This window comes from Yarrowia lipolytica, chromosome 1A (assembly GCF_001761485.1).
Source record: "Yarrowia lipolytica chromosome 1A, complete sequence".
In the NCBI taxonomy this organism is placed as follows: Eukaryota; Fungi; Ascomycota; class Dipodascomycetes; order Dipodascales; genus Yarrowia; species Yarrowia lipolytica.
The window spans coordinates 421,172-443,238 of NC_090770.1; the positions used below are offsets into that span (position 1 = coordinate 421,172).

Genomic DNA, 22,067 nt, shown 5'->3' on the forward strand with positions numbered 1-22,067 from the left:
AACCTGCTCAGTGTCGCCGGAATCAGCGAAACCAGGTTACAGAGAATGTAGTTAGATTGTGCAATTGCCATTCCTTTTTGTTGAAGAAATCATCAAAAAAAAGGTGTCAGGTTTGTCGATGGGTGGTGGACTATGTGAGTTCTTAGTGAATTCTTGGACTGACCATCCATACTTGGCTTGGTACTGCTTGCGGGCCTCTGTAAAGGCTGAGAAGTTGTATTAAATCTTCTGTATAAGCCCAGCAATATTTTGAAGTAGTTTCTGTTTTATATTTTTGTTCATTGTACACTCAAAATTTGAGCACTTCCATCGACTTTGCCCCTTCATGTTCCTACAGAGGAAGAATGAGGTCCTACACATGGATTAACAAGAGGAATATCTGCGTCAAGTTGACATCATACGTTGTAAATTTGTTACTTGGTAGACTTGCATTCATCTGGTCGTTTGTATCTCATGGTTTCCGTATATGGCCCAGCAGGTTATTATTTAATGTTTAGGGGGTCAGACTTCCCCTGCATCGATACTGCAGAGAGACAAGGCGACCTACAATATTCGGACGGTTCGGCGCATAATCTATGCAAGAGTCTTTTTTTTTGTAATAACACAATACATTAAAATATAGAATATGAGAAGATTACCTGATGACTCATGATAAGAAGAATCCAAAAGGTAGATGCAGGTACTGTAGTGTCTGTACTGGTACAAGGCTGCACGGTTGGGAGAAGCACATCCGAATCTTTTGAATCTTTCCTTAACAGGTATAATTCCGATTCCTACCAATCACGGGTGAAGACGATAGTCACTACCGTTACTACTTTTGATGTTTTTAGGGGACGCTCGAGACGTAGCTGTCACCTGTGTGATTAACCCGTCAGAATCAACACCAAGTAGAATCATGAGAGGGGTTGGGGAAGACTCCCGGTGTCTGTTATGTCTTCGCTGTTCGCTTTGCTGTCTCTTCGATTACTACGACAATGTCCTCTTTGCAGTTGGCTGCGCTGTCACTTCGGTCACTATGACACTGTCGCCGCCCATCGGGGTGTCCGACGCGTACCAGTGGGCTATTGGACAACCTTGGCCAGTGTTGAGAGCTGCCCTGTGACAGGTGGAATCGTTCTGGTGTCGTCTAGAAGGTATGAAGCTCGTATGAAGCTCGTTGGTATCACTTGTACTGTCTGTGAGAACACCATCCATGTACCTGCCCTTTACGCCAGTGGTACACTGTAACCCTTCTTTTGTCAGTGATCTTTTAAAAAACGACGTAATTGATGAACGGAAATATCAAAGATAACACTTGCATTTTACAATTTTTGTACTATTTTTTGTTTCTTATACAAAGTGACCCTTATATCACATGTTTATTTGTCCTCGCACGCATGGAAAAATGGCCCAGTCCTGAAATCTGTAGGATTTTCATATAACTTGATTTATATCTTCACAATTCGATTTACACGAGCTACTTAGGATCTGGTTCCACTGTAGGGATTGGAATCCTCTTAACTAATTACAGAAGTTGAGTCTGATTCGTCTTAATAGGTTCTTTTTGGATTTGAGCTGCAAATGTTCCTCCTACGGACCATCCCTTGCGCGTGTCGTGCTGAACAACTACACATGAAGTTACTTGTTCTTGTACAGTATCTACTCGTACTTATAATTGCGCACCCGCGACCCACTCCAGCTAAACAGCAGCATCTCGACCCTTGTCAAGCTTGCCGACTCCACCTAATCCTGAGGTTGACTCTATATGCGTTTTTGTTGCTTTCGGTGAAGAGCTTTGCTACTCAGCTTTAGCTGATGACGGTCGCGATGTTATGGAATTGGAGGTTGAGTGTGGCTGACATCCTCCACTCCGTCAATGACGTTGGCGAACCGCGCACTCAACCTCACACGTTCAGCCGTGCTATGATGGAGGCCTAATGAGAATGTGTCTGACGACGAGCCGACTCCGCAGGAACTCCAGCCTTTGTGAGGGGATCCTTCTTATCCGATGAAGCTGTAAGGGAGAGTGAGGATTCATCACCAACCAGCCTTGGGCGATACCTGCTGGAAAGTGCAGTCTGAGTGCTCAAAAGATATGTGTGCTGACTGATAATCTGCAAAGAGAATGGAAACGTTTTCATAATATATCGATCAAGACAGCCGTTGGAAAATCTACACGAAGGAGAAAACACAGAGTACTGCTCCAAGTTTTCGTCTTGTTGCAAACGAGAAGCACCCAACAGTCCTACTGTGTGACCATCCATTGCTCAGCGCCCCAACCGTTGGTCTCAAGTGATCATAATGTTTGTATACCGTTGTTCAAAACGACCCTAGGCCAACGTGCTTGACTTTGAGAAGGAGAATACTCGGCTGTGCCTTTCAAAGCGCCAGACTCAAGGGACAAGTACCTCGGTATATTCCGCATTTTAATCTCACGCCCAAAACTCTTCATCTTTAGCGAGAAGCAGCTGCTACATACTGCTTGTACTTGATGAAGGTGTATCAAACCCAAGGGGATGAGCTATTTTTGGCGTAGCTCCATATGCAGTTACTACGACTGCGGGCTGAGTGAGTACCAGTATTTGGAGACAGGTCTCGCCATCTCAACTGGGATGAGAAGAACCAGGAGTTCGGATATTCGATGTACACGACTCAGATCATTGCCGATGTAATGAAGATGATGAGACTGACGCTTGTGTATACAGTCATCAGACGTCAGCAACTTGGAAAAGTGCTTCCAGTGATGGGTTGCCAGTGAAGAACGCAGGAAGATGTTTGCCATGAAAATGTCGAGTGTTTCTCCGCATCAGGCCACCATTGTATGACCCACGTACGTCAGCCAGCGATATTATGGAGCTGTTGACATTCGCACATGGGATCAGCACGTGATCGTCGGCCACAATACAGTGTGAGATATCCGAAGACGTTCGTATTTTTGTACAATGTCCTTATTCTGTGCGCTGTTAACTAAGACAGGCCTGACAACTGGAGCATATCCGGTCTGAAGTCAATTATCCACTGACAAGGCTTCAAATCGTTCGTTGTAAGCCGTGACTGTATGCAGAGAAAGGGCAGTCTTCAGATACTTGCTGTGAGCAAGACCAGGACATGGGCTGGTAACCTACCCGAAGTTGAAGCAGCCACTCTCGGAGCGGGTCCGAAAATCTGTGGGGATGTAGGACGGACAGAATGGGGGTCGTCGTACAGCTGCTCTCCGCAATTGAATACGAGGTTGTGGAGAGAGTGGAAAGGAAATGGAATGGAATAGATGGATATCTACTGTACAGATCTGAGAGAGCCTGCAAAACAGCAAATCACGACCACATCTCACCGTGCGTTTCGCAGGGCCGTCCGCAGGGCCGTTCAAGTTTCTTTTCTGCTGCACATTCGATCTCAACACACGGCACCGTGTGGCTGCCAACATGCCACTCAAGTATTCGTCATAGAAGCCACGAGTTTGAGAGCCGGATTTGAATTGGGAACGGTTCGAAGAGAATTTGTCGGATATACATGTACCACCTTGTCCAGGTCCTGTATTGTACAAACACACTGACAGACTCATCTACAGTCACCTCAACGACAGTATGGACACGACAAAATACACGGAGACGGAACTTACCTTTCTGTTTCCCCACGATATCTCGCTAATAGCGACCCATGACTGGCTCAAAGAAAAGCAAACATTACTCTGCCCTAGGTTAGAGGGTAGGTTCAACCAGGGGCTACTGGTAGACAGGAGATAAGACAAAACGGCGTGCACGTGGGGACAGAAGCTGAGGTTCGATTGAGCCGGTACAAGTACACACAGGTTTATCTGGAAAAACAAGACAGCTCATCTCTTGGCTCCGGGGTAGACACATGTACAGGCTTGGCATTCGGGTGGAATCTGGGACCGGGGGAGGCTGTTGTCTTGTCTCTTATCTTGGCCTGTCTTGGCGACGCACCTCTCGCCTTTGTCTCGGACTCTTGGCGTTGCTTGGCGCCGGACTTGTTCCCCCCATTTCTTCCTCCGTATGGTTTCATCACCGAACACCACCTTTAGCCACACAACCTTCCAGCCATCAAGATTCGCTTCCAGCTCAGATCACGCAACACATGCATGATAGGCACTGTGGCAGGGGAAGGCACGAAAAAGACGTGCATGCTGGACATTCGGGAGCGCACAGTTCCCGTACTGTACTGTACATTTGTGAGGCTGTCTCGCTTACTAATACTGATGGTGTGTGACGCAAGAGAGAGGATCTCCGAAACTGGCTTATCTTCGGCACGTCATTTAGCGTGCTTTTAAATCATCGGTACACCAGTCTTATCAGAATTTTTTGGAGTTACGGTATTTAGGATTTATAAAAGGTCAGTATGTCCAAAGTAAGTTCCTTTCTCGTGAGTATGATAACGTCTTACCACGGCTGTAGCCACTGCAGGTACAGCTATAGGGGAGTGTAGTCGTTCACGGTCTTTCTGGCGGACAGACAACCCAACCAGTACGAGTTGAGGACGATTTGGAGACAAGAAATCCAGGTGAAGAACCCGATTTCGGAACTTGGGCCCCTTGCCCGGTTTCCTAGGCGTGGCTTGTCTCCACAGTTCCACAGGAGCACTCTAAGCTCAGACTTCACAAAGGTGGAGGATACGAGATGGAGGCAATTGTCTTTTGTCTTCATCCAATCAATGTGGTTTGATTAATACTGTTGTTTGGATGTTGGGGTTTGGTTGCGTAGGAGTCTACTGAGATGGAGATTTGGTCAACAGTCAGTCATAGGGACGATGAACAGGACCATGTGTTCATTTTCTCGAATCGTGCACTTCCATAAATATCCCAGGCACGCTGATCAAACTCACTCATGCTCAAACTCGCAACCCTGCTTCTCTGTCCCACCAACCTACTCTGCAAGCGATACCTCATCTCATGGCACGGCACCAACTTTCCCAATGTCTGTTGAAAGTCCGTTTGAGAGATTTGTGCACTTCTGATGCGAGGGGTCAATACTTATACCTGAGCAAGTCGTCTGTTTTCTAACTACCACTCCAAAACCAATGAAGAAGTTCACGGAGTTTGTGCCTGAGGGCTGGGTTCCCACCTTCCACAACGAGCCGCCCAAAAATACAGAGAAAGATGAAGTTGATCGGTTTCTTGCCGAGGCAGTGGAGCCTGATCTGCTCGACATCATAGGCAACAAGTTGAATGCTGCCGTGGACCAGGACAAGGGATACGACAAAAATGTGCGGTACATTGCCCAGCGTGTGGGTGAAATGACAGATGAAGAGGCTCGATCTATTCTAAAAGCTTTCTACACAGTCCATTTCGACGACGGAAATCTCAGCTCAGAGTACAAAGATCACATCACTGAACTTGCCAAGGGATATCCCGGGATGGGAGGAGACCCCCCTGGACCTCGAGACCCTGAGATCCCTTACGACGACGATAAAGACGAGGCTCCTGAAGACTACTCGCTTGAAGTGCGGTTCCAAGCCTCACTTGTCAAGTACTGGAGTCCCTATGTTGAGGTGCGAGCCGTCACTGACGCCTACGACGACCCCAACGAACCCTGCGAAACCATTCGTTCGTACTTTGTGGGTTTCATCTGGATGGTGATCGGAGCAGGCGTTAACCAGTTCTTTGCCTTCCGCTTCCCCTCCATTTCTCTACCGTCCAACATTCTGCAGCTGCTGTCTTATCCTTCTGGAAAGCTGCTGGAGTTCATTCTGCCCGACTGGGGTTTCACTTTCAGAGGCCATCGAATCTCTCTGAACCCCGGTCCCTGGTCTCGTAAGGAACAAATGTTTGCCACCTTTTTCATCTCCGGAGGTGGAACTCCTTACATTACCACCGCAAACATTCCTGTCCAGCTGCTTCCCATGTTCTACCACGAGACCTGGGCAACCTTTGGTTATCAAACGATTCTCACTCTCTCCAACCAGCTTATCGGAATGGGACTTACAGGTATGCTGCGACGATTCGCCATCTACCCTGCCAAAGCAATGTGGCCCATGAGCATGCCCACCATTGCTCTTAACCGAGCTCTTCTTCAGCCAAAGCGAAAAGAACGTATCAACGGATGGACCATTTCTGCCTACTTGTTTTTCTTCGCCAGCTTCTGCTTCATGTTCATCTACTTCTGGTTCCCCAATTACATTTTCCAGGCCCTTAGTACCTTCAACTGGATGACCTGGATCGCCCCCAACAACAAGAACCTGGCCTTCATCACTGGCTCTCAGAACATGGGAATAAACCCCTTCCCTACTTTTGACTGGAACGTCATTACCGGTGGAGCAGGTGATCCTCTGGTTGTTCCTTGGTCGACTCTGCTCAATGTGTACTTTGGCGTTTGGATCGGTACCTTTGCCATTATCGGTGTATTCTTCAACAATGTCAGAAATACTGCCTACCTTGCCATGAACCAGCCTGGTATCTACGACAACACCGGAAGTTCCTATAACGTCTCCTTGATTCTGAACTCCGCAGGACGATTTGTCGAGGAGAAGTACCAGGCGTACTCCCCGCCCTTCTGGACCGCCGGCAGTCTGGTGTCTTATGGAGCCTTCTTCACCGTCTACACCCTCGGTATCTCCTACTGCTTGCTGCAGTATCGACGAGACATCTGGTCTGCCATGAAAGATCTTGCACGAGGAGTTCAGTTCTGGAGAAAGGACGAGTTCAGAAACACTCATCACGACAACACCTTTGTTCGGTCCATGAACAACTACAAGGACGCGCCTGAGTGGTGGTTCATTGCTCTGCTGCTCGTCTCCTTCGGACTGGCAGTGGCTACTGTTGAGCACTGGCCCACCAACACGCCTGTCTGGGGTATTGTATTTGTGCTTGGTTTGAACTACGTCTTTCTGATTCCCATTACCATGATCTCCGCCTACACTGGAAGCACCTGGTCCATGAACGTGCTGGTTGAAATCATTATCGGTGTGGCCCTCAAGGGTAGACCCCAGGCCCTGAACATTCTCAAGGCCTATGGTGTCATGATTGACTCTGAAGCTTCGGGTATGGCTTCTGTCTGGAAAATCGGTCTGTACACTTATGTTCCTTCTCGGGCCGTGTTCCGATCTCAGATTATTTCCGCCGTTCTCGCCAGTTTCACCTGTCTCGGTGTTCTGCAATACCAGCTTCATCTCCAGGGTATCTGCACCCCTGCTCAACGGTTTACCACCAAGTTCACCTGTCCCGGACTGCAGCAGTTCTTCTCTGCCTCAGTTCTCTTTGGTGCCATTGGAACTGAAAGATTCATGACCCATCTCTACCCCTTCCTCAAGTGGTGTTTCCTTCTGGGAGCAGCTCTTGGACCCTTCTTTTGGTTCATTCAAACCGGTGGACCCGAAATGTTGGCCAAGTGGAAGCCCCAGTACGCTAGAAAATGTGTCCAGTGGTCTCGACGAGCCAACCTATTCAACCCCGTCAACGCCTGTGTTGGTATTATTTCGTTTGCCCCCGGTAACCTCTGCTATTTCACCGGAGCAATTTACGTCGGTGCTCTCTGGAGATTCTGGGTCCGACGACGATACATCAAGTGGTGGGCCAAGTACACGTATGTTCTCTCTGCTGGTTTCGGCTGCGGTATCGCTCTCTCCGGCATCATTATGTTCTTTGCTCTCTCGTACCGAACGGGCACAACCAAGGCTCCTGAAATCGACTGGTGGGGAAACAATGCCCCTGCCACAGGTTTTGACGGCCAGGCTGGTCCCAGACTTGATATTCCTGCCGTGGGCTACTTTGGCCCTCCTGCACCCTTCCCTTAATTCTTTAGATTCTGACCGTCAACCGGGTTTTAATGTGTTTAATGAGATCAAATGCTGTAATAGCGAGTAAATGGCGATGGAGTATTTGTAGAAGATGACGCTTATTAGTGAATCTAGTTATATGTGACGAGCTTCCGGACTGTCAAGGGCACAGCGTATTCCTCCGCTGACCTAAACAAACTGTTGAGTAATCCCGAGGCTGATTCCTTACATGTTCGAGCAATATCATACTACCGCATCAGGGTTAGTCAGGGCGTTTGTCTGTACAATAAATAAATGCAGTGGTATTCAATACGACGTCTGAACCAAATCACATTGTCCTTGTGTGGTGATCATCTCATAAAAGCATCGCCATCGTGTGGTCATCGCCCTCACCCTCATGTGATATATATATAGCTTCTCTACGATTATGACCACCCCTTTTTCCAGTTCTCTGGATATGACTCGTGCACCATAGCTTTCTATTCGGAACGTCCATTTGTGAAAAAGTGAGGAAATACAAGAGCGATGACTCATCAATAAGGAATATCCATCATCTTTTCAAAAGTGGCAAGTCCAAATGGCCAGTATTTGGTCTCCATGCTTTCTCTGCGTGTTTTTCGAGAATTCCTGCTGCCTCGTGCAACCTCTACGGAACGAGACGGAGGTCTGAGGACTTCAAAACATTGCCTAAAATGGTAAAACCCCTGTCAATATTGCCTGTTTGGAATCCACCGCCGCTTTTATTGTTCCCGCTTTCCGAGTGGTGTATTTTTTTTTTTTTAATCTGAGCCGCACGGTTCGGGTCATCGCTTCCTGAACTTTGTACGGAACACGACACTTCGGAAGGACTCTCCAGCGGTGCTTGAGAGGAGGAAAAATCACGTGAGTATTTTTCTTTTTACGCAAAAATTGCTGTCCAAGAAGAATCTCCAGCTTTACTTCCCTCAAAACTGCCTCAGTGCTCAATATCGATACGCTCCCGTTGGGGTAAAACTGAAAGAAAAAAATTATGCATAAACGATGCAACCAGAGATGAGGCACGAAAAAGCCACCAAAAGTGGAGGATTTGCAATTCCGGGGAATTGAGTGTTATTTGAGACATTCCAGGGCGTATGGTAGAGTTGATAGAGTCTTGTGTAGGTGTAAAACAGAGCTGGGTGCATCGAGTGTTGTCATACAAACCCCCAAGCCAGAAATTTAACAGGGAGTTCCCTCGGAATATCGTCCTGCCCATTCTCCGTTAAGTTTAGTCAATTGATTCGGCAAGAATGGGCCGGGAATGCGGCTGGGCATGCGGCTGATACACTGTGAGACCACTTGAGTTATTTCTGGCGATCCGTCTGGTTCCGGAGAGGTCGGTGAAGGCTGCAAGGCCATTGATAACGTCAAAGGAGTGCCTGAAGATAACAGGGTCAACAGGGATTCCTCTGTCGTCTGTAATGAGTCAATGTTTTGAGTGGTATCGATGGTATGGATGTGATTGTTCTCAAACTCGCAATCATTGGAACACCCACGTATGTAGAGTATGTACATACAATAGTTGGGCTGGAATGGTACTCAGGCAAACTGGACATATGGAATAGTATCCCTACCTAGCCAGGATATACTGCCCGCGTGCTTCTGTTGTTTAACGAGACTCTGCAAAGCATCTAGAGGATTCAACCTGACAACAACAGCAATAATCAGCCCAGTGAACCGAAAAGAACGAAGATTCCATGATTAAAGCACTGCCCGTGGAAACCCGCTAGATCTGGAAGTGAAGTCAACACGTCCTGTTTTTTTTATCACATGGATTTTCACTATACACTCTACAGTAGACTTGCCCAAGGAGATAGATCCATGTTGGTCGCCGTGCCGCCGGATCTAAGCGAAATTATAAGACCTCCAAAAGCCCATTTTCGCTTGATATTCATCTCCGATTTCAGTCTCACACAAATGACGCTCCATCTGACCCTGTCCAATCTTCAAGTTAATACCTGATTATAAAGAACTTCACCGGGAATCGAACTAAGGCACCCGGGTAGATCATTGAGTTAATCATACAGATTTGAAGCGAGATTGGATCGCCTGTCCTCCTCCAATGTCGAAATGTCGATAGTGAACACCCCCAACGAGGTTCTTGGTCTGATCCTACGGGATGATTCCACCTCGCTGGAGTCAATTGTCGCACTCTCTCAAACCTGCCCTCTTCTCCGAAACGTGCTGGAGGGTCTGGATGGCACCATTGTCAAACAAAAGGTGTTGGACCGCATACCGTGGATGGAAATTGGACAGCCTGGGACCCATCTAGACACTTGGATGACAGCGGCGCGGCGCATTGTCGGCCGCAAAAGGTCATTTGTGTCTGAAAACCACAAGTGGATAGACTCCACCGAGTACTACGACATGCTAGGACGCATCTCGCACAACACAGACATCAATTATATCGAGTCTATCGAGATTGACGGCAAAATGCAACCTCAGGGGAGGAATCTACCGACTGATTTCAACCCCTTGTTTGTTACAGAGATGCCTACACCTTGTGGTGGACTTACGGGTAAATTCATGGAGGAGATTGAGGGTGATGGGACCCGATTTATCGACCTGACGACATTGGAATACTCCAGAGCACACCCCCATCCACCTCCAACTGCATCGACTTGGACTGGTAACCTCAGCGCGAGCTTCAATATGGCTAACGGCGAAAGAGCGGCTAGGACGCCAATGTCAGGCATCTGCACCATCAACAAAAGTGGACACAGATACAACCTGTTGCAAGAGACCGGGAGGTGGATATTGGTGGAGATTCAAGACGACTACGAGGACCCAGATGCGCAGGAGATTCGGTTTCGAAACACAAAGTACCTGCTTGACAAAAAGAATATAGTGTTGGAAGACGGCGAGACCCGTCTCTATTTCGACACAGACTCCGGCGATAATGCTCGTGTCTACCCCGACGCTCAACTCACGTTTGTTCATCTTCTTCCGGGATCTATTGGGGCTATTGTATTTCAGGACAATGGAGAAATGGTACTGGTTTATTACGATGACATTGTTGGGGATAAGGGCCGTGTTCTGCTAACATTTTTGGACTTTCAAGGACAGGAGTTTGCAGAAAGGTTGCGTTCAACTCAGTACGGCCAGGAGGGACTGCGAGAAAGAGGCACAAGACGTCAGCTGGTGGTGACTTATGGAGGAATGCTGTATTTGCATATTCGCGAATCATTCTTGGTTCCGTTGTGGGTTGAACTGGATGACAAGGCTTGTCATCCCCATGACGATCGGTTCTCGGAGTTTGAAGCATTTGCACACACATCTTCAAAGGTGGTGATTGGAGGTCTGCGAGCAGACATGAAGACTCTGCTTTTGGCTCCAGAGCGAGAGATGCTTTCGTTGCAACAAACATACGGCATCATTCGGTCTGAAAACGGCAGATGGGCAATGCAGACCCTCAGTTGTGGCAGAATCGTGGCAGATTTAGCCACTCAGAAAACCTTCATCATTCGACCACAGGCCAAGTGGCCCAACCCGGGGTTTGTGTTTGTCGGGCTAGATGTGTTAAAGCAGCGGCCTGTGTTCTACAGGTGCCACATGGCCTATGGTATCAAACAAGATGCTGACGGGTGGGAAGATTTGGATGAGAGTTACGGGCGAATTTCCAACATCAAAGATACGGGCAGTTATCTCAAGTTTCGCGACCCCAACGAGATTGCTGCCAATAATCATTTCAGAATGATTCCCCATAGATACACTGTGGTGCAGCCCAATATCAGAGACCAGTCGGAGATGAGTGTGCCCTTAGTCATTTGATAGATAGATAGATAGATGGATATGATGACAGTACTACGGCTCAGATATGCCTTTTGCTGGCTTCAGCAGCAAGGTCCCGGAGAAGCAGCATCATTTCATCTCTTGAGAGCTCATTAATCGACTCGGAAAAGCTCAGCGTGTTCGACATCAGCATTTGAATCTGGCTCACAGCCAGGCCTCTTAATTCGTCGTTTCCAGCCGCGCAGCATTTGCGCCACAGGATCATAGCTTGGGTAATTGCCGTGTCGAAGCTTCTGAAGAACCGTTCGACAATCGCCAATAGTTCGGGAAGTTGGTACATTTGCGCTACCATAACCAGTTCCACCGCTTCGTCAAAATGGAGATTCAAGTCTTGTCCATGTAGGTAACGCAGCATGGCTTCGACTGTTGATTCTGGAGCGTCCAGCGCGACCACGTTTTCCGACGCTTCCCGCATGCCCGAACTGAGCATGGTCTCGAAGAAGGGCCATACGGCCGTCAGCACCGGTGTGAAGACCTCCACTGTCTCTTCATCTGAGCCCTTGATGCTGAAGTTTGGGGCGCATTTCGTTCTCACCAGAGAAAGGCCAGATTCCTGGATGGTAGTGTGACCAGTCAGCATCTTTCCCACGGACTCCTTTTTTTTGTCGGTGATATATGCTATTGTACTTCGTTTGGACCAGTCGTCCGAGACAGTTACGAACACGGTTTCGCTATCGTCGGAGAGAATGAAGCTCCATAGTGATAGGGCGACGCCCTGGCCAGGAATGTCGGTGACGTGGAGCTCCTCTTTGGTGGTGTATTACACACAAATAAAGATCAACAAATGTGGAATATTACTTGACACTCTACTTAACTTTATACTGGTGAAATAGTCTGACAAATACATGTATTATATACGCCTGAGGAAGACGACAGACAATTAGATCACCCAGAAAAATAAGATGTTCAATCAGCCATCAGAATGCTCGATTAACCATTTCAATGTTGAATTAGACATCACAATGTTCAATCAGATATCCTGAAAACTTATACTCTCCAAGTAGTGCCTCTGAGAACTCTCCCAAATGACTGGAAGGCTCCATAAACAATTAAAAAGTACATAAATATACATTTCTTGTGGTTCAAAATCGTTTGGAACGCTGAAATATCTTTTGTTACTTCTGTGAAGTCCTCAATCGCCGGTGAAACTTTTCATCTCCACCCATAAAAGTCACCCACCCAAAAGTGAACCCATCACCAGGTTGTATAGTGTAGTGGTTATCACCTTGGATTCTGACTACTTGCAGTTGACTTCCAGTAACCCCGGTTCGAGTCCGGGTACGACCTTTCTTTTCAGCGTCTCCCGTGCTTTTTGTGACTCCATTCCTTTCTGGCAAGTCCAATCGCACTTGTATCCATTTCTTTTCCTCTCTATTGCTGAGTAAGAAAAATCCGAAACTGTAAAAAAAAACATAATTAAAGTTTAATAAATTGGAAGTATTATAAATAAAACGCGCAACACGAAACTCATTAAGACCCACAACCATGTCAATACTGCGGGTTCCTGCAGAAATCCAGCAGATGTTTTTGCAGGACCTTTGCTTGGCGTCGTTGGTCGCTCTCCACGACGCGTGCCGGGAATTTCGGACCCTTTTAGCATCTCTGGATGGCTCTGTCATTCGAGAAAAAGTCACCGAGCGGGTCCCGTGGATGGAAATAGGTCAGCCTGGCACCGGATTGAGCTCGTGGATGGACTGTGCTCGTCTAATTGTTGCTCGGAGACAATCCATGATCTCCTGTCCGCAAAAATGGCTAGATACGGTCAGATACGGCGGTCTGTTGGGACGGATTGTCCAGAACATTGACCTGGTATACATTGAACCTATAGAGCTGAACAACAAGGGACCAGGTCAGGAATATGATACCCTTCCCTCGAGTTACAAGCCCGTCTTTTCTACTACAATTCCCACTCCCTGCGGAGGACTTACTGGAAAGTACATGGAGGTGCAGAGCGACAAGCACGAGGACGATGAAGAACCAGAAACCAGGTACATTGATCTGACCACGTGCGAGTACCACCACGTTCACCCCCATCCGCGCCCCAAACCGGCTACTTTGACCAAGACAATGTTGAGTAAAATAACCGCCTCGGGAGAAAGTGTAGCCATCATTCCCAACTCCGACGTCCGGGTGGTTGACCGGAATGGACTGCTGTTCTTTGTGTTGCAAGAAACATCCAAGTGGGTGGTGGTTCGCCAAAGTGGCGGCGTCGAGGGAGAGGTTTCGTCCACCAAGTTTGTCATTGACAAGGACCGCACCGTGGTTCAACAAGATGGACAGAAATACCTGTATTTCGACTCGCACACTCACGAGAACTGCTCCCGGGTCTCTTCGCCCAGCAGATACACCGTGCTTCACGTTTTGCCCGACTCTCAAGGAGCCATTGTTCTCGAGTATCTGGAAGATGAAGGGCTGTGGATATTCTACGATAATCTTTCCAGCGATCAAGACAAGACGCTGCTGGTGTCGCTTCCTCTACAAAACGACGATATCTTTGAAACACTGGGCAACGAAATGAGCCTTCAAGGCACTCGAAGGCAGCTCATCGTCACCTATGGAGGAATGCTATACTTTCAGTGGCGGCAGCGATATCTCATTCCTTTGTGGATCGACTTTGTCGACGAACCCGGGCTGCTCAACTCGTCGCAGCACACACTTGGCGGACTCCGAACAGACATGAAGACCCTGCTGCTGGCGGCCAAGGAGAAGCCTGTCGCGTTTGGAGACGGACCACTGGAGTGGTATGCTGAAGGAGTTGTGCAGTCTGAAAACCAACGGTGGGCCGTGCAAAAGACAACCGCAGGACGTACGATTGTGGATCTGAGCAGACAGAAGACGTATATTGTACGCACCGGAAACCGTACCGACGAGAATGCGCGGTGGGAGGACTTTGTCATCGTTGGACTTGATGAAGCTCAACAGCTTCCAGTCTTTTACCTGTGTCACCTCGACACGAATTGGCCCGACATGTTTGGTAGCCTGGATCACAAGTTGGCCTGTTTTCTACAACGGAGACGTGGCGAAGAGCACGAGGCAAGGCTAGATTTGAAGGGCCAACAACGCAGAGGCGTGATTCGTCCCAATCCCCACGACCAGAACCAGAAGGGGGTTCCGCTGGAGTGGGAGAATGAGTGATTGTGCCGTTGTTCTCGTCAGCAGCTTCAGGGATAGCCCAAGAAAGAAAGAACAAAAATTCAAGCAACTCCAAGTCACGTGTCTACTCCGATACGGGGAATCGAACCCCGGTCTCCACGGTTCTCGGAATGAGAGCGTGATGTGATAGCCCCTACACTATATCGGATGGTGGGAGCCGCGACGGGTGGGCGTATAAGACCTCGAAAATGTGGAAAAATGCGGCAAAATAACGGCGAATTGCGAATTCTAGAGAGTGAGGCATGGCTAGATGGCCAGAAAATAATCAAGAGCCGTAGGTGCTCTTTTTGTGTATGTTCTGACATGGATCTCAGACTCCATCGATTCGAGTGTGGAGGTGGAGAAGGACCCGAAGAATATCACATCGGTGCCAATTCTGACTATGCAATCATGGTCATTCGGTGCTACTGCACCCAGCTTCTAAGTAGGTGTTCTTTTGTTTGGCTATAGTCGACCAGGAAAGCTCACTCTAGGGAAGTACATTCTCATGCAAACGTTCTCAAGTTGGCATCTATCGACCTGATTGGAGAGGCCGACATTAGTCAAGAGACCGCGTGCCATGGGTCACATATACACGAGATATATCTGTTGGTTGTATACGGTTACCCAGTAGATGTTGTTTATCTAATATATCTGGAATCGCTTTAGGGATCATGATCAAGCTCGTTCCCGTGTGTACTACTAGCGGAATTGTGCCCCTAGAAGTGGTTCAGAAGAGAGTCAGGGAGTCCGAATGCACAAAAAAACAACAAAAAAAAACACCGCTACCAGGATCGTCGCCGGAAGTAATAGCAGTAGTACCGTTAGGGTGCAGACTCAGTAGCTGAACTGAGCCTGACAGTCTCAGAATTGGGATGAACTGTTGATTCAATAGAGACTCGGAAATCAATAGTCGTTTCGAACATATTTGTGTTCCAATTAGTCGCTCGCACCGTCTCCCCAGTGAAACTCAGCAAATTAATCTTTGAGGAGGAAACTGAGAAGATCATAGGAACCCGATACAGAGTGTTCGATTTTCATCATAAAGGGAACTATGCAGTATGTACTTTACCACCTGAATAAAAAGTTTGACCCATAATCAGATATACGGTAGTACTATTTCCATGGCGGTATATCTGAACCAAAGCTGTAGACACTCAATTGGACACTCTACTGTGTGAGGATTAAACCTCCAGTAAACCGTTACAAGGATCAGTCTGAGTATTCTGACAATGAGAATGCCGTTGACTAGTTGTGTTTGGAGGAATAACAAAGATCAATGTGATTATTGTATTATAACGGATTGTGGGTGATTTTCGGTCTGTCATTTGATCATACGACTGTATTTATAATGATTAGGGAACATGTAAAGATCTGAGAACTGTACAGTATTATCCAAGTAAATGGTAATCAATGTTTAGAATGTTGTAATAACTTGAAGTGGTAGAGATATAAATTATTATGATTATTTATGTTGAGATCAACTACCTGTAATGTGCACTACATACTGTACATACTGTACTTATAGTGTAGATATATAGTAATTATACTGGTTTGAGCATTAGATATAAGAATGTATAAGTAAATGTAGCAATATCAGAATGCAGTACAAGTACACACTACAACACTACAAATACACTCTTACCATGAAGTACTTGTAGTGTACCATAAAGGAGACAAGAAACTCTACAATGGAAATAGGAACGCATTTATACCATCATGATGAGCGACCAAATTCCGTCCATAGCAACCCGAGTTGGAATCTTTTGATCTAATGATAATGTCGATACTTACAAAGAGGAAATACGATTGGTAATCAGATCTCAGTTGTCGTTTTTTTCCTATGGAACTGTGTAACTCGTTTCCAGACACGAACAATCAACATCTGATGACTAGCTCCCTTGGTCCGTAGTCGCTCTGAATGACACTAATACCCAACTTGGGTTTTCGCTGAGCCTCGAAATCAATTCAAACACGTGTCTACGGCCCCGTTTCAGAGGCCTCTAGACCATGTGCGCCGCTTACTGGTTTCCACCTTACCATTGTCACGATTTTTACACTCATGCACCAACATGCGTCTCTCCTGCAAAGACGCCGAGGTTTGAAATTATCCGGCACTTTATCTGCAATAATATCTCCGATTGTGCATATATGACGCATTTGTCGATGAACTATTTCAGCGAAAGGATGAAAGACCAAGATGGACAAACTAATCGTGAGCCGTTTCATACACGGTCCAAAATGAATAAAAATGATCTTGTGTTGTTTCTCGCTGTCTTTTTTTGGTATAATCTGTAGCAAAAGTACCGAGTGGAACAAGCCATACTAGACCACAAGTACATACTGTAGTAACTCTCTACTGAACATACTGTACTGTACGTATCTAATAGTATCTCTCTACCCATCTTTTAGTCTCTATAATATACCATCCCCTTCTGGAAGTTGCCTGTGGCCGTCTTGGGTCGATTGGTGTAAAAATAACACATTTGTCTCAGGTCAAGGTCCTAGGGGCAGCCATTGACCCGAACAGTTAAAAAGGCGTGTAAAAATAGATCTTCTAGAGGAGCAGAGTCTGGAATAATGAAGCAATTCCAGGTGGGAATGCAATCTCTCCGCTGAATAGCTCTGGTTGAGCACTCGTAAAAGTGTTCCTCTGGTTCACTTCTCTTCTTCACCTTGACCTTCTCCTTTTCTCTGCACCACCAGTCGATGAAAGAACCACCCACCACACTTCACGGATCAGCAAACCCTGACTCACACACCAAGTGGACAAGTGCCACAGTTCGGTATCCGTCCATGGACCCCTTGTAGAGTGGAGCCGTGCGGAAATTCAAAAAAAAGCAACATATAAATACCATCTGATTTCCTTCTCTTCTCAATTCAATCCATACCACCAACCTTTCAATGCTCTTTTCTACCACAATTCTCACTGGTCTCTTGTCTCTGGCTGTGGCTGCCCCACCAAGCCTGGATACGTGAACATCCCCCTCACCCACCCCATATCCGGGGTCAAGAACGGCTCCGAGGTGTCCAACGAAGAGTTTGTTGCCCGGCTGGGCTACAACTTTGTGGAGAAAAATGTCCGAAAGTACTCCTCTGAGCTTTTTGCCGCCGGGATTGTCCAGAACAGCTCCTACGCTCTCTCCCTTGTCCCTGCCAACAGCTCTCTCACCAGTGAGATCACTTTTGGAGGCGTCAACACTGGCCGGTATGAGGGAGACCTCAAGGAGATATTCGGACAAGCCGATCCCGACCAATTTGTGTTTCGGGCCGGCGGAAATGTCAACGGCGCTCCCTTCTCCAACTCGTCTCTCTGGTTCGTAGATGCCGGAAAGACTCTGACATACCTCAACCCGGCGACCTACGAGGTTGTCTTTGGAGCTCTTTTGCACAATGCAGGAATCCGACTTTTGTCCCAGGACACTCTGGCCACTTACCCGTGTGCCGACGGAGCCAAGGCTACCTTCCGATGGACCACTCCCTCCTCGGCCATTGAGTTGACCCTTGCGGACTTTGGAATCCCCCTCAATGACGTTCTGAACAACGGAGACAAGGAAAACTGCTTTGTAGGCATCGCAAGCTCCACTTTCAACAATCTCGGAGACTCCAATGTTCTTGGATCCAACTTTCTCAACAACTTTTACTCCGTCTTTGACCTCAAAAAGAACACCCTCAACCTCGCCAAACCTGCTCACAAGCCGGACCATTACCAGGCTGGATTTGTCGCCAGCTTCGAATAGTTTGTCAATCTAGAGATTTTTCCACATTCCTTTTACTCCAACACAAGCAGTGCAATAGAGTATACCATTCCTTCAATACAGTATGTACCGTCCATAGGCGTATCAGAGTATCATGTTACAAGTCGTCGTTCGAGAAGACATTGCAAACTGGTTTGAACAAACAATGTTTCCCTTCCTGATTGTAGACAAAAAAGATACGGCTTTGCCATCACCCAGAATCGAACTGAGGTTTCCACGGGCTTGTTATGAACTGAAGTACACTCCACAACGTGGTGTACTAACCACTATACTATGATGGCCGGTGAGATTCGAGGAACACGTGGAACCGCCGATGGTGAATTCCCTTGTTTTGAAATTTCCCTACCAACCAACAGACAGGCTGTTGCGAGTTGTTGGAAATCAGGTAGCGTTTCCAGAGTTGGCAGCCAACAGTGAGGGTCTACATCTTGCCTTGGAAGTTGTTAAAATGACAGTAACCGATTCACAAAAAGTCTCGGTTGGACTATATAAGCCATTATATCGCCTTTTCGTCTCAACAAGAGTTCTCCTTCGTTCAGAGGTGTAATCAAAGTCCTCAGTCATCTCCCAGGCCCAGGACTAGAATACAAATATGAATGTTGACAAACAAACGTGGTTTACTCTTTCACACGCCAGGTTGTTCCTGCTTGTAGTCCATAATATGTGAACGGGTCGTCAATTGTCGTAATTGTCGTAATTGTCGTAATGGTCGTAACGAAACAGCTCCATTATGCTGTCTCAGATATTGTTTGTTTTGGCATTCCCTGCTGTTGCCCGATTAATAAGTCCCACCATCTAAAACCAAACTGGATCGAAATCGCCGTCGCCGACCTCATTCATGGCCTCAATGCACAGCTCAAGTTCCTCAAAAATCTCATCCATCACCTTCTGAACTCCTGGCTTGTCTTGTTCACAGCACTGTTGGTCCAGATAGTCATGCGTGTACTTCCACACTCCCATGCGTCCGTTGGAAATGCCAATGACAGGAAGGTGGTCCTTGTCGAGATGCACAGCCGTTATCAGATGCCGTTTGAGGTCGACAACAAACAGAGGAAACAGTCCGCCGGCAGAATACGCAATCCCGTAGCGCGGATGTCTCTCATCGTGGCAGATTTCGTACCCTCCCATTGGTCTTTTGGTGTTGTCCTGATAGTGGGCCGAGACGATCTGAAGATCTCTCTTCTCGTTGTAGATGCCCTTGTATAAACACCCGTTGTAATGCAACCACCCATAAGGCGGCGAAGTGGACCCGCCACCGTCTTCTACGGGCACAAGCCCGCGGCCTGGAGCAACACAGTATGTTCCCTCGTTTTCTTCGTCGCTGTCGCATCGGTACACAAACGCCACATTGTCAATCTGTTGCAACTCGTAGGAGTGTAAATACGACGACGACGAGCTGATCAAGAACTCGTGGTAGTCTTCTTCACCGCGGTACTTGATCTGAAGAACCACTTCCTTGCCGCGTCGCGCCAGCACTGTGGCGGTGTCGGTGGTGTGTTGGTAGTGGATGTAGTCATCGTCGGATCTCACGTTTCCAAAGAAGAAGGACCGGGCTTCTTCCTTGGACATGTATGTGTCAGTGCCGGAGTCTGTCCTGAGATCCACAAACGATGACGATGTCTGGTCGTAGATTCCTCTGTCGCAGTAGTTCCACCAGTACCGCGACTTGCGCTGCATGTCTCCCTGCAGAGCGATGAAGTCGTCCGGTAGCGGCTTGTTGTAGTGGTCGTCCATCTGGATGTGTGTGAAAGCCACTGCCTCTTTGTGGCTGTTGTAGTTGTCTGCTAGCGCCTGCCACGAGCTCCAGTCGCTGTGTTCCAGGCTGAAATACGGGCATCGCAGCAGCATTTTGCGGATGTCTGAGAGCGCCACGTGCTGTGAGCGCGACGTTTCCGCCAGAGCAAGAAGATCCCGGGGCTCCAGGTAGGTGCACACCATCGACAACAGTTCTGGCGGCAGCATCGGCTTCGGGTTGGGACAGTGTCAAACAGGAGAATGTCAAGGCCCACTGCCGAACCAATAAGCCGTTGGGTTCGCTACAGCAAGCATGTACGCCGTGCATCGATCCTGCATTTTTTTCACCAGCCGGACAGCAACCATAACCCGGGTGCGGCGGAACGCGAGGTGGAGTGGGAGCTGTTGGGGGGGCGGATACAGGGTCACCAGACTACAGAGGGACGTGAAAATACGGCATACGTGGTCTCCGACACGCCTAACTCTGTGTCGATAGGCCGTCGAGGCGGGTTCTGTTTCGCGATCGGGACAATTACGTCACAGGGTGAGAAAAACCTAACCTAAGCGGCTGCATAAGGGGCGGAGAGAATTGTCCAAATATATAAAATAAAAAAAAAATAAAATAAAATAAAATAAAAGATTGATTCTGGCAGGATTGAAAATGCAACGGATGAACTGAACAAAACTGAAGTGCGAGCGTGTTACTTGTATTATAGATCAAATGTTCAGGAATTAGTTAAGCAGATGCCCCGTCTAACTGGACCAAGAACCGGAGGTGGGATCTGGGGTAAAGGGATTTTTTAAAAATAAAATAACAACTCGTATATCCCTATTTTCTACAAGTCTTTGGAAGCGTGAGTTCGAACTCGCGGATATCAATGTTTATACGAGAGCAAAAAGGACTCCATGAATGGCTCCAAAGGCTCCAAAGGCTCCAAAGGCTCCAAACGCTCCAAAGGCTCCATGAAAGGCGCAAATAAGAGTCAAATCACTGAAAACTCCAACACCATCCGTCACTCAATCCATTGCACACTCCCCGAAAGTCAACTCCCACTATATCGTGTTGGGCGGAGAATCTAGGAAGTCGCCATACGTTTGGAGACCCTACTTTGTGACTTGAACTTCGGGCAGGGTGCGACATCTGCGGGTTTTATGACTTCTCCGAGGTTTCCACTCTCTCTACACGAATATCTTCTGTGATTTTCCGGTGGTTTATGAATCTCATCTCCCACCTCTGATCTAGAGAACAAATCAATACAGACCTACGCCATCTGGCAGTGTACCTCAAATTTTTGCTTACTAAGAGCAATAGAACGATACCCTTCCCTCATTTCAAGTCAGTCCACGCTTACATCAAGAGAATCAGATCTTCATCCAACCAAGATACGTATCTCATCCTCTTGGTCAGATATCGGACGTTGGTCGGGCCAAAATGGTTTAGCCAGTCAACCGACGTTCGTAACATGTGGTGGAACACCGAATGGAACTACGTCACCATAGATCTGTGCGGAAAAATATACCTCATCACTTGGAGGTCAAGTTGATGAGTTCCAACCAAGCCATTCAAAACCACCTGGGTCTGTTAACGTCAGTGGTCAATTGTTTTGACTCTTTCCCAGACCTCCTAAATACATTGTAAGCAGAGGCTCGAGATGATCTGAGTCGGTGTTGATCGAGTCTGTAGTGCGGTGAGAAGTTGGGCCTTGTTTTCACGTTCTTAGCGTTCATCTGTGCCATTACTTGTAACTATGATTAATAACACGAAAATAGTACCACTCCTTACACATGTAGTGCACTCGCATCGTGCAATTTCTCTCTCTCTTGCAGGGCTTACAGTCTCTGAAAAAAATAAAAATAACGCTGCCTCTAGTTAAGATTATTTAGTTGGTAATAGTTGGAGAAAAATGGTGCTGGGGGTACACATTT

At 47.4% G+C, this 22,067-nt stretch overlaps 6 protein-coding genes and 3 non-coding genes across 9 annotated transcripts; 4 read left to right on the forward strand and 5 right to left on the reverse strand.

Annotated features, from left to right (window-relative positions):
* Positions 1–5,013: 5,013 nt before the first annotated feature.
* Positions 5,014–7,725, forward strand: YALI1_A04261g (uncharacterized protein; the record flags this gene model as incomplete). The annotated part of the gene is made up of 1 exon (XM_499743.3): positions 5,014–7,725. The coding sequence occupies one exon, from the start codon at positions 5,014–5,016 to the stop codon at positions 7,723–7,725; it is 2,712 nt and encodes a 903-aa protein (XP_499743.1).
* A 2,070-nt stretch (positions 7,726–9,795) lies between these two features.
* On the forward strand, positions 9,796–11,496 carry YALI1_A04309g (uncharacterized protein; the record flags this gene model as incomplete). The annotated part of the gene is made up of 1 exon (XM_499744.3): positions 9,796–11,496. One exon carries the CDS (start codon positions 9,796–9,798, stop codon positions 11,494–11,496), a length of 1,701 nt encoding a protein of 566 aa, XP_499744.3.
* Positions 11,497–11,536: 40 nt separating this feature from the next.
* On the reverse strand, positions 11,537–12,097 carry YALI1_A04332g (uncharacterized protein; the record flags this gene model as incomplete). Its single annotated transcript, XM_499745.3, has 1 exon — positions 11,537–12,097. One exon carries the CDS (start codon positions 12,095–12,097, stop codon positions 11,537–11,539), a length of 561 nt encoding a protein of 186 aa, XP_499745.3.
* A 620-nt stretch (positions 12,098–12,717) lies between these two features.
* On the forward strand, positions 12,718–12,804 carry YALI1_A04338r. The gene has a single exon. It is a non-coding gene; the product is annotated as a tRNA-Gln (tRNA).
* Positions 12,805–13,002: 198 nt separating this feature from the next.
* On the forward strand, positions 13,003–14,652 carry YALI1_A04341g (uncharacterized protein; the record flags this gene model as incomplete). The annotated part of the gene is made up of 1 exon (XM_499746.3): positions 13,003–14,652. One exon carries the CDS (start codon positions 13,003–13,005, stop codon positions 14,650–14,652), a length of 1,650 nt encoding a protein of 549 aa, XP_499746.3.
* Positions 14,653–14,737: 85 nt separating this feature from the next.
* Positions 14,738–14,818, reverse strand: YALI1_A04359r. The gene has a single exon. It is a non-coding gene; the product is annotated as a tRNA-Glu (tRNA).
* Positions 14,819–17,153: 2,335 nt separating this feature from the next.
* On the reverse strand, positions 17,154–18,356 carry YALI1_A04385g (uncharacterized protein; the record flags this gene model as incomplete). The annotated part of the gene is made up of 2 exons (XM_068281628.1): positions 17,154–17,343; positions 17,386–18,356. 2 exons carry the CDS (start codon positions 18,354–18,356, stop codon positions 17,154–17,156), a joined length of 1,161 nt encoding a protein of 386 aa, XP_068137729.1.
* A 236-nt stretch (positions 18,357–18,592) lies between these two features.
* Positions 18,593–18,688, reverse strand: YALI1_A04398r. Its single transcript has one exon. It is a non-coding gene; the product is annotated as a tRNA-His (tRNA).
* Positions 18,689–19,202: 514 nt separating this feature from the next.
* YALI1_A04415g (uncharacterized protein) lies at positions 19,203–20,369 on the reverse strand (the record flags this gene model as incomplete). The annotated part of the gene is made up of 1 exon (XM_499747.3): positions 19,203–20,369. One exon carries the CDS (start codon positions 20,367–20,369, stop codon positions 19,203–19,205), a length of 1,167 nt encoding a protein of 388 aa, XP_499747.3.
* Positions 20,370–22,067: the final 1,698 nt, after the last annotated feature.